General features: G+C 48.2%; 1 protein-coding gene across 1 annotated transcript; it reads right to left on the bottom strand.

The window, feature by feature from the left end:
- Positions 1-11147: 11147 nt before the first annotated feature.
- LOC122921354 (olfactory receptor 6C6-like) lies at positions 11148-12095 on the bottom strand. Its single transcript, XM_044271330.1, has one exon. It carries the CDS (start codon positions 12093-12095, stop codon positions 11148-11150), a length of 948 nt encoding a protein of 315 aa, XP_044127265.1.
- Between the last annotated feature and the right edge of the window lie 454 nt (positions 12096-12549).

A 12549-nucleotide genomic window follows, 5' to 3' on the forward strand; every position in this document is an offset into this window, starting at 1 on the left:
CAGCAGGGTAGTCAGACGAAGCCAGGATCAGGAATCAGCAGGGTAGTCAGACGAAGCCAGGATCAGGAACCAGAAGCAGCAGCAGTCTTAGAAGCATGTGAGCACAGGAGGACCAAGCAAGGAACTGAAGCCACAGACCTCCTATATATATGAGCTAGGCATCCAGCTCCTCCTAGTGGGAAGGAGGAGCCGCAGGGTGGGAGGCTACAAGAAACCCAGAAACCAAGATGGCCGCCAGCACATGTCAAACGAAGGAGGACAGCAAGGAGGTAAGACCATGACAGTACCTCCCCCTCAAGGGCCCCTCCTTTGCGGAGTAAGGAACGGTTTCTGAGGGAAGCGTGCGTGGAAGGCTCGGAGCAAGGCAGGAGCATGGACATCTGCGGAGGGAACCCAGGAACGCTCCTCTGGACCATAACCACGCCAATGGACCAAAAACTGCACCCGGCCGCGGACCAGGCGTGAGTCCAGGATATTGCTCACCTCATACTCCTCACGATTGCCCACTTGGACCGGACGAGGCCGAGGAATCGAGGAAGTGAAACGATTACACACCAGTGGCTTCAACAGGGAGACATGAAACACGTTGGAGATCCGCATGCCAGGAGGAAGCGCAAGGGCATAGGCTACCGGGTTTACCCTGCGAAGCACTCGGAAGGGACCAACAAAGCGAGGCGCCAGCTTGGGAGTGGGCACTCGAAGGTTGAGGTTGCGGGTGGACAACCATACGCGGTCTCCGACCTGGTAGGAAGGAGCGGGCGCTCGTCTGCGATCAGCCTGGAGTCTCTGGCACTGCGCAGAGACCTCAAGGGACCTCTGGATCTGTACCCAAGAAGCACGTAGGACGGAAAGGTGATCCTCCACAGCCGGAATATCCTGGGGAGAGAATACCTCCGGTAACACGGCAGGTTGGAACCCATAATTGGCCATGAAGGGAGACGTCCCAGAGGAAGAGTTCACCGCCGTGTTCCTGGCAAACTCAGCCCAAGGCAGGAGGTCAACCCAATTGTCTTGGTGATCGGAGACATAGCAACGAAGGAATTGCTCCAAGGCCTGATTGGATCGTTCTGCGGCCCCATTGGACTGAGGGTGGTAGGCCGAGGAGAAAGAGAGATGAATCCCCAACTGGGAGCAAAAGGCGCGCCAGAACCTGGACACAAACTGACTCCCCCGATCCGACACAATCTCCTTGGGCAAACCGTGCAACCGGAAGACCTCCCTGGCAAAAATCGAGGCCAACTCTTGTGCAGAGGGTAACTTCTTAAGAGGAACACAGTGGCACATTTTGGAAAACCGATCCACTATCATGAGAATGACCGTATGGCCTCGGGATGCAGGGAGGTCCACAATGAAATCCATCCCCAGGTGTGACCATGGACGCTCCCCGGTGGCTATGGGTTGCAAAAGGCCCAACGGAAGGTGCCGAGGGGACTTACTCTGGGCACAAACGGAGCATGCCGCTACATATGCGGCGATGTCGGAACGTAGAGAAGGCCACCAGAACAGACGTGAAACAGCCCAGGACAGCTGATTCTTTCCAGGATGCCCCACGGCCTTGGAGTTATGGTAGGTTCGCAACAACCGAGTGCGCAACTCCTCAGGCACAAAACACCTGCCGTTGGGTCTCCCAGAGGGAGCACCAGATTGAGCCGCCAAAATCTGCTTACCCAGGGGAGAGGTCAGGCTGGTGCGAATGGCGGCCAGGATCTGATTCGGAGGTATGACCGAAGTCGGAATCGACTCCTCCCAGGACAGCTCGGAGTACTGCCGTGATAAGGCATCCGCTCTGATGTTCTTGGAACCGGGTAGGTAGGAGACCACGTAATTAAAACGTGACAAGAACAGAGCCCATCTGGCCTGACGTGGTGTCAATCTCTTGGCCTCAGAGAGGTAGGTCAGATTCTTGTGATCCGTCAGGATGAGAACCGGAACCACCGAGCCCTCGAGCAAGTGCCTCCATTCTTTAAGGGCCTGCACGATGGCCAATAACTCCCTGTCACCAATCTGGTAGTTGCACTCCGCGGAAGACAGTTTCCGGGAGTAAAACCCACAAGGAAGCAGAGGACCCTCTGGTGTTCTACGCTGAGACAGGAGGGCGCCTACTCCCGTCTCAGACGCGTCCACCTCGAGGACAAACGGCAACCCAGGGTTGGGATGCGACAGAATCGGAGCCGACACAAAGGCGGACTTTAGAGCCTCAAAAGCTCGGATGGCCTCGGGCGGCCAGACCTGGGGATTACTGCCCTTCTTGGTCAGATCCGTGAGAGGCTTGGCTAGCATAGAAAAGTCCCTGATGAACTTCCGATAATAATTGGCGAAGCCCAAAAAGCGCTGCAGGGCACGAAGACCACTGGGCTGGGGCCACTGTAAGACAGCCGAAACCTTCTCAGGATCCATGGAGAACCCCTCAGCGGAAATGATGTAACCTAAGAAGGTTACCTGGGATCGGTGAAATTCGCATTTCTCAAGCTTACCGAACAGCTTGTTCTCTCGTAACCGTTGCAACACTCGTCTGACATCCAGAATGTGGGCCTCCATGGATTCTGAATATACCAAGATGTCATCCAAATAGACCACCACACACTGCTGCAACAGGTCACGGAAAACATCGTTGATGAATTCCTGGAAGACTGCGGGCGCATTGCACAACCCAAAGGGCATAACCAAGGATTCATAATGACCGGTCCTGGTGTTAAACGCGGTCTTCCACTCATCGCCCGCCTTGATCCTTACCAGGTTATATGCCGCCCTCAGGTCGAGTTTGGTAAAGACTGTGGCCCCTTTGAGGCGATCGAACAGCTCGGAAATCAAGGGTATCGGGTAAGCGTTCTTGATCGTGATGCGATTGAGACCCCTGTAATCGATGCAAGGCCTCAACTCGCCGCCCTTCTTTTTCACAAAGAAAAATCCAGCCCCTGCCGGGGACGAGGATTTGCGAATGTGTCCGCGTGAAAGCGCCTCCCTCACGTACTCCTCCATGGCCTCATTCTCCGCTACCGACAGTGGATAGACTTTGCCACGAGGCGGAACGGCACCAGATTGTAACTCTATGGCACAATCGTATGGGCGGTGCGGAGGTAGGGCAACCGCACGCACCTTATCGAATACATCCCGGTACTCCTCGTATTCAGGAGGCAACAGAGAGTCCGAGGAAGTACACAGCAACTTGACAGGCCCATGGATGCAACTAGCCCCACACTGCGGTGACCACGAGAGGATCTCGGCCGATTTCCAATCGAAAGTCGGATTATGCTTCTGGAGCCAGGGGTACCCCAAGACCACCGAGTAGTGTGGAGACGAAATAACCTGGAGACAGACCGACTCTCTGTGAACGGCACCAATGGCCATCCCCACTGGAAGGGTCTCATGAGTCACGTGTGGCGGCAGAAGGGGTCTGCCGTCTATCGCCTCAAGAGCCAGTGGGGAACCTCGAGGCTGCAGAGGAATGGAATTGGCGGCAGCGAACACACTATCAATGAACAAACCACCAGCACCAGAGTCCACCAACGCCTGGGTCGTCACCGAGCCCCCGACCCAGGAGAGGACAACAGTAATCAGTGGTTTGTCAACACAGGAAACCGGGGACGAGGAGACTCCACCCAAGATCTGCCCCCGACAGGATCTCAGGTGCGAGCGTTTCCCGGACGGTTCGGGCATGCCAACCGAAAATGCCCACCGAGACCACAGTACATGCATCGGCCCTCGCGTCTCCGGAGTACCCTCTCCCCCTCGGACAGGCGAGCAAACCCCAGCTGCATGGGTTCACCCCCAGACAAGTCATCCCCAGGAGGCGTGGGAGGAGAGGGAGGCACGGGTGGGACAGAAAACGTAGGCGCCAATCTGTTAGAAGGCCTCCGCAGGCTCTCCTTAAAGGAAGGTCTCTCCCTGAGTCTGGTGTCAATCAAAATCAGGAAAGAAATAAGAGACTCGAGCTCCACTGGTAGGTCCTTAGCTGCAACCTCATCCTTCAAGGCATCCGAGAGACCATGAGAGAAAGCAGCGACCAGAGCCTCATTATTCCAGCCCACCTCTGCTGCCAGGGTACGAAACTCAATGGCGTATTCAGCTACGGATCGTGAACCCTGTCTGATGGACATAAGGAGCTTCGCAGCAGAGGCAGCACGAGCCGGCACATCGAATACCTTCCGAAGAGAAGCAACAAAACCGGAAAACTCGGCAACCACCGGATTGTTGTTCTCCCATAAAGGGCTGGCCCAGGCCAAGGCCTTGTCCGAGAGCAGCGAGATCAAGAAGCCCACCTTTGATCTCTCAGTAGGAAAGGCATGTGGCAGCAACTCGAAGTAAATGCCCACCTGGTTAAGGAAACCTCGGCACTGAGTTGGCTCTCCCCCAAAGCGCTGTGGAAGGGGGGCAGAACCGGTCATACCCCGAAACACCGCAGGTGCAGCAACAGGTGTCGGGGTAGACTCTGGCGCAACAACCGGAGCGGCAGTAGGAGCGGGCCCAGGAGCGACAACCGACCCATCGGCAACGGAAGCTAAATGAGCCGTGCGTTCAAGCAGGGTTTGCAACGCCACAGCGAACCGACCCAACAGGTGATCCTGCTGATCAAGTCTGGCAACCAGCGTAGGTAGCGAGGATGGCCCTGTACCGTCAGAATTCATGGCTTGGTCCTAATGTCATGGAACCATGAACCAGACGTATAACAAGAGATGAGTGGAAATAAGAAGGCTTTATTGAAAATAAAGCTGTAAGGCAAAAGTCCAAACGGATGGCTAAACCGAAGCAGGGTCTTGCGAAACCAGGGATCAGGAACCAGAAGGGTAGTCAGACGAAGCCAGGATCAGGAATCAGCAGGGTAGTCAGACGAAGCCAGGATCAGGAATCAGCAGGGTAGTCAGACGAAGCCAGGATCAGGAACCAGAAGCAGCAGCAGTCTTAGAAGCATGTGAGCACAGGAGGACCAAGCAAGGAACTGAAGCCACAGACCTCCTATATATATGAGCTAGGCATCCAGCTCCTCCCAGTGGGAAGGAGGAGCCGCAGGGTGGGAGGCTACAAGAAACCCAGAAACCAAGATGGCCGCCAGCACATGTCAAACGAAGGAGGACAGCAAGGAGGTAAGACCATGACAGACACATGGCTTGTATCCGTGTTTTGCGGACTGTAAAACATGGCATGGTCGTGTGAATGCACCCTTATTGTGCAACAGGCACCCTCCCCAGTTCATGGTGCCTAAGTTGGGATGGGCACACTCTATATGACCAATTTAACAGAAAGTAGAGTTCATGGGGGGTGGGCTGGAGCAAACTGTCCTGAGTCCATATATAATAATGACCCTACAGAACAGTGTCCTCCCAACCCCACAGGAACTCTGCTTGTTGCTGCTCTCTCTTCCCCCCATTAACTTTTTTTAAACAGAGTTACTGGCACTCACTGCTGTGCTGACTGTGGTCAGGTGGCATTGGCAGACCACAGGGACAAGTGTTGCTGCCTCCTGATCCGGCGGCGGTGATGCTGGGGCAGGGCTGTTGGAGTCCATTCTCTTCTCCGGTCCAGTGGGTGGCTGACTGAGGCAGGCAGAGCGCTTGAGCGCTGTATACAACTGCCACTCCTCCCCACCTGCACAGTTCTGTCAGCTGAGCGAGCGGTGCACTAGCCAATCAGTAGCAGGAGCTTTGCACTGCTAAATGCTGATTGGCCAGTGTAGTGCCCAGCAGACAGAAGAGAGAGCGCTGTGCAGAATGGCTGGGTCACACAGGGAGGAACATCGATGTAAGTTGTGTACACAATGGGGGAGGGGGCCCTGAGCAGAAGGGAAGCAGGTCCCGTAAGTCAACGGCAGGCAAGCCTGCTGTGGGCCTATGCCAATGACCGACAGCGATCTCGATCATAATATATCAACTGCCTTCCAAGCACTCTGCCCCCCCCCCCCCGCCACGGACCCCATAGCAGCTGTATGGTCTGCCTATGTTGGCGGTACCCCACTGAAGCCAGCAAAGGAGGCAATATGGACAGCTACAATACATTAGTAAGCGCCTTACTACATGATAACTGCCATTTGCTGAAGTGAGACAACCACTTTAATGAGACCAGCTGCCTATGGAGTCTTAGTGGAAATAGGAAAATTATATGAAAGAAATATCTCCTAGAAAAAGAGAACTATTTCAGGGGTATTAGCTATTGGAAGTGGCTCTGTATAGGTTACTAACTGGCAAACACCCTAAAACAGTTGACTGCTGATTTGTTAAGAAGTAGGAGATTGATTCATATAGACCCATCTCCAATAGGTAGCAAGAGCAGTAGGTGTCAACCAGAGCAGGGAGGGCATCAAGTTCCTAACGCTGATGATGATCATTTATTCTAGCAACCAGCAGGGTTCATAGTGTTTAACACCAATCGTATGCATCTAAAAAAGTGATAAGTGGCAGGGGCAATGTTCTAATTTGTGATATTTCACGAATATTTGGGTGAATATTCATCATATATATTCACAAATTCGAGAATTGGCGATTATTTTCTTGATTCCGAAAATCGTCAATGTAATATTTGCGTAATGCGTGCGAAATACAGGCGTGGGTCACTTATGCTACAATTTTTAAGCTGCTAGAAGTTTTCTGAGACTGGAGAAAATGGTTGGCACGGCAGAACATTACAATAGCTTTATATGCAGATAGAGTGCCCCAATATATTCGCGATTGGGCATATTTTTGCGCAATACGTGCAAATTCACATTTTAGCAGGTCTGACTACATATTACTGATTGGTACACTAAGTATTGTTGTAAACTTGTATATGTATGTCTGTATCATGTATGTATGGACTGCAGAACTCATACTACCTAACACCCTGCACTGGAACCAACAGCTACACTATATTAGGATCTAACCTACACTGACTATCTCCCACTATCTGTATTATATATATTAGCTAACTAACTATCTATCTAATGTAATTGAACAGTAAAGCACAGAGCACAGCAATGACACTGCTGTCTACCTCAGAACTCCATAAAACTACAGAAAATGGCTGCTGGGGAGGTTCTTATATAGTAAGGGGTGGGCAACTTTCCTATTGGTTGCTACGGATGTTGCTAAGCTCTGACAAAGACATTGCAGCCTTCTCATTGGCCCACAAGCAAGAGGGGAGGTTACCGATGAGAAGAAAAAAAATCTAGAATATTCGCGAATACGAATATATAGCATTATATTCTAAATATTTGCAAATTCTCAAAGTGGCGATATTCGAGATTAAAATTCGCCATACGAATATTCGCGCCCAACACTAATCTAAACTACTCTTGATGGAAAGACTAGATCTAATGCATCTGGGTGTATCTAATGGATTTGAGCTAGAGATGAGTGAATCCGTTCGTAATGAATCGGGGTTCATTACAAACTTCCCAAAATTTTGGTTGGTAGACGAACCCGTAAAATTTCAGGTTTGTTTCAAACAAATCCAGTAAAACGGTTCTCACCATTTTACTGCATATGTTGGGAAAATACATGAGAGAGGAAGAAGAAGAATACACACATGACTCTAAGGCCCCTTGCAGACGAGTGTGTCCGGATAGGGTCCGGATGTGTTGCGAGTGCGTTGTGGCAAACCCGCGCGAGTAGGTACCCAATTGCGGTCGGTTTTGACTGCGATTGCGTTCCGTTGTTCAGTTTTTATCGTGAGGGTGCATTGCATTTTGCACACTCGTGAGAAAAAACTGAATATGGTACCCAGACCCGAACTTCTTCATTGAAATCAGGTTTGGGTTCAAGGTTGTGTAGATTGTATTATTCACCCTTATATCATGGTTATAAGGGAAAATAATAGCATTCTGAATACAGACTGCATAGTACAATAGTGCTGGAGGGGTTAAAAAAAACAATTTTTTTTTTTTTAACTCACCTTAATCCACTTGTTCGCGCAGCCGGCATCTTTTCTGTCTTCTTCTTTGAGGAATAGGACCTTTGATGACATCACTGCGCTCATCACATGGTCCATCACATGATATTTTACCATGGTGATGGATCATGTGACGGACCATTTGATGAGCGTAGTGATGTCACCACAGGTCCTTTTCCTATGCACAGCAAAGATGAAGACAGAAGAGAAGCCGGGCTGCGCGAACAAGTGGCTTAAGGTGAGTTAAATTATTTTTTCTTTTTTTTAACCCCTCCAGCCCTATTGTACTATGCATTCTGTATTAGGAATGATATTATTTTCCCTTATAACCATGTTATAAGGAAAAACAATAATGATCGGGTCCCCATCCCCATCGTCTCCTAGCAACCGTGCGTGAAAATCGCACCGCATCCGGATTCAGTGCGGGTGCAATGCGTTCACGTCATGCATTGCACCCGCGCGGGAAACTCGCCCGTGTGAAAGGGGCCTAAGAGGAATGGGGGACTTGCCCTGATTACAGACCCACATACAGCCTGGATGAGCCAATTAGTGCTGCGGCAGGCGGGAGGTGCCCTGCCCTTGTGAAACAAGCAGAGTGTCATTCAGTGTTGGGTTGTTAATGAGGGTGGATGGGTCTATGCAGTGCCTGACAGAAAAACGATCTTAGGGACAGTGTACAGTCACAACCAAGCTTTTATCCTAGTGTCAGGGACAGTGAAGGGAAAAGCTAGAAAAAAGAATAATTGTGTAGAATAGGGAAAGGCAGGGAAAGCTTTCAGCCAGGGAGTGAGAAGCGAGGAGCTGAGGCTGAGTGTACCTGGCTGCCTTCTAGCTGCATTTACTGCCTTATAACACAGCTGCAGCTGCTGCAGAACCTCAGAAGCAGCTACCTACAACATGTGCTTTACCATTCAAAGGATAGATAGCCTTTGAAATCTCAGTGAAAACAGCTGAAGTACTAGTCCAAAATCTGTGTCAGGGCATCTCCGTATGGTTCATTTTTTTTGGGCATAGCATATATGTGTGTCTTACAATACAGAGGGTTGTGGGTTTACATTTCTGAGTCATAACGTGAAATACTAGTCTAAAATCTGTATTGGTGCTTCTCCAGACAGTTTATTTGTTGAGGGTTGGTGAAAATACCAATGTACGTGTGTCTTACAATACAAAGGATTGTGGTTTAAATCTCTGAGTGAAAAGGTGAACTACTAGTCTGAAATCCGTGTCACGGCACCTCCAGACAGTTCAATTTTTATTTCATAATTTATTTATTTTTTGGGGGGGGGATTGGGAAAATAGTATATATGTGTGTCTTATAATACAAAGAGTAGCGCCAAATATTGTCTGCCGGTCTGCTGCTAAAATGCTTAATCTTCGACATTCCAACCCACTGGATTTCAACATCGTGTATGCAAGAGCGTCTGTACGAGCAGCGGGAAGCCATGAACAATTTTGTCATGCATCAGTCTGCCTCAGCAAGGAGCATGTGTTTCCAGGTCGGGCAGTGGCAGCTCATGCCGTTCATGTTGCAATTGTCCCTCATTTTCCTCATATTTGTCTTAGAATAGACAATGATGCTTATCCAGCAAGGGGTGATGGATGAAGAAGAACAGCTAATGCATCTTACACCTACCAGATGTTGCAGGGTTAACACACAAACTCATATTTCTTAACGCATCGCGTTATCTTGAAACAAAAGCCATTGAAAAGCAATTGAAGGAGTTTGCCTAGTTTAGATAACACGTCTCTACTACATCCGTACCTACACTTTGGCCTTTGTCTGGCGCATACACTGTTCCCTGACCCCATATATTTCTGGGCAGGCAGACTGGAACAGTGGCCCAAACTGGCACAGTACGCTCTCTTTCTTCCTTTTTGCCCAGCCTCCAGTGTCTCTCGGAAAGGGTTTTCAGCATTGTAGGGTGTGTGGTGACACCTAAATAGATCAATTTGTCCTCTGCCAGTGTTAAAAACATCACTTATGTCAACTGAAACAAGTCTGGATTTGGGAGGTTTTTCACACTGCTCTGGCTGAGTCAGAAGAATAAATCTGGGATTGCTGACGGTGCCTACCATCATGTTCTGTATGGCTGCTGCTGCCTCCATCATGCCACTGCTACTGCCTGCCTAGCGTCATGTTCCGTTCGGCTGGTTCTGCTGATGCCTCCTTCCTGCTACTGCTACTACCTTCTTACCAACAGGTTTCATATGGCTGCTGCTTTCTCCATCATGCTGCTGCCCGCCTGCCAACATGTGCCATATGGCTTCTGCTGCCACCACTGCCTCAGCTGCAACTCCTCGCTGCCAATCCCCTACTGCGCCACTATTAACACTATGCATCTGCCTCTACTACCACTACTGTTGATACTACTACCCATAGACAGCTGATATACTGCCTTGTATGTTTCATGCTATTCTGATTCTGTTGCCACTATATCTGTACCTTTTTCCACATCCACACTACACTGCTGCTGCTCCCAATTAAAAAGGAGAATTTTTATAGGCTCATTCACAATGAGACACTTTTTTTTCTGAATTAACACTTGTGCGTGTCATATGGGAAGGGCACCATGTGCATTCAAACACCATCTGCACAAATACACACGTTTAGGCCTCACGCACACGACCGTTGTGTGCATCCGCGGCCGTTGTTCCGTTTTCAGTTTTTTTCCGTGGACCCATTGACTTGTGGACCCATTGACCACGGACCCATTGACTCAACACATTCTATGTTTCTATGACTTTCAATGGGTCTGTGGAAAAACCGGAAAATGCACCGTTTGGCATCCGCGTCCGTGATCAGTGTTTCCAGTCCGTGAAAAAAATATGACCTGTCCTATTTTTTTCACGGACAACGGTTCACGGAAAATCACGGATGCACACAAGATTGTCATCCGCGTCCGTGATCCGTGTCTGTTTTTTTCTATCATTTCAAAGGCAAACTTTTGACTTAGATTTTTTTTTCATTTTTCATGTCCGTGGATCCTCCAAAAATCAAGGAAGACCCACGGAAGAAAAAACGGACACTGATCACGGAACAGCGGAAACCGTTTTTGCGGATCGCAAAAAAAAAAAAAAAAAAGTCTGTGTGCATGAGGCCTTACCCATATAAATTTACAGGTCAATTGGAGCCAATCTGATTCGACACAAACCGATTTGGGTCTGAACCAATCTTTTTAAAAAATTCTGCGAACCGGAACCAAACTGAACTTTGAGGTTTGCTCATCTCTAATCTGAACTAATTTTGGTGGAAAGACCAATCTAGTGCATTTTATCTAAAATTGGTTGAATTAAAGTCTTCCTCTCTCTACTATTAGTCTTATGAACCGGTTTAATAAATTCCAGGAAACCTTCTTCACGTCCCTGTTCCTAAAGGTATAAATAAAGGGATTGATTGTTGGAGTGATCGCTGTATACATAAAAGCAAGGTACTTATCATAATGGCTGCCTTTGGGTTTGATATACACAATGATGGCTGTACCAAAGAAGAGGCTGGCTACGATGAGATGAGATGTGCAGGTGGAGAAGGCTTTCCTTTTACCCTCTTTACTCTTGATCTTGGTAACAGTCTTTATGATACAGACATAGAACCCTAGGATTATGAGGAATGGTAGAACAATACCAGTGACAGCTGCTAAGCTTGTGGACATGCTGCTTACGAAAGAATCAGAACAGGCCAAGCTTTGTAAGGGAGCCATGTCGCAAAAAAAGTGGTCAATAACATTAGGACCACAGAATTCTAACTGTGCCGTAATGATGTTTGGTACAAAAATAATGCTAAATCCAAAGACCCATGGAAGCATGGCCAGTCTAACACAAGCTGTATTAGTCATGATGGTTGGGTAACGTAAGGGGTTATTAATAGCCTGATGTCGGTCATATGCCATCACCATAAGGAGATAGCATTCGGTGACCCCCAAGGAGTCGAAAACATACATTTGAGTAAAACAGCCACTAAAAGATATTGTGTTTTTATGTCCAATTAAAATGGCCAAAAGTTTCAGAACGGTGACCGAGACAAACATGATTTCCAAAATGGAGAACACACTGATGAAAAAATACATCGGGTTATGAAGCGAATGTTCTATTTTAACAACAATGATTATTGCAAAATTTCCCAGAAGACAAGTCACATAGGTCAGCAGAAAAAACAGGAAAAGAAAAATCCGGAGCTGCTGCAAATCGGCAAAGGCCAATAAAATGAACTCTTCAACCACGGTTTTATTTTTCTGCAGCATTTCTCTGAAAAGAGGCAAAGTTAAGAAAATTATAATTCTTTATAACATATATATCTTTTAAGTCTTGATCACAAAAATATAACTTTTTTTCTGTTAATGGATGGTCCATAATTAGAAATTATGTTTTCATTTTTTCTTTTTTGAAGACTGGGGCCAGATTTACTAATCCCATAGATGACATTCAGTTAGACAAGCTGTCTAGACCTACACCAGATTTATCCCAGTGCCTCTGGCAGAATGATAAATGTGGCACATGGATAGACAATTTTTGTCTAACTCTATATGAACTATCGTTTATCTTACAGAATTTTACACAAAAGTGCGGTGCAACGTTGACGCAAAATATCCTTTCCCATGAAGCCATGCCTCTTTTTCAGACTAGGTGCAGAAACTTTCCCTAAACTTGGATGTTCTAAGATTTGCCACTTTTTAGCATATAATGCACATACAGATG

The sequence above is a fragment of the Bufo gargarizans genome, chromosome 11 (assembly GCF_014858855.1).
Source record: "Bufo gargarizans isolate SCDJY-AF-19 chromosome 11, ASM1485885v1, whole genome shotgun sequence".
NCBI classification, from domain to species: domain Eukaryota; kingdom Metazoa; phylum Chordata; class Amphibia; order Anura; family Bufonidae; genus Bufo; species Bufo gargarizans.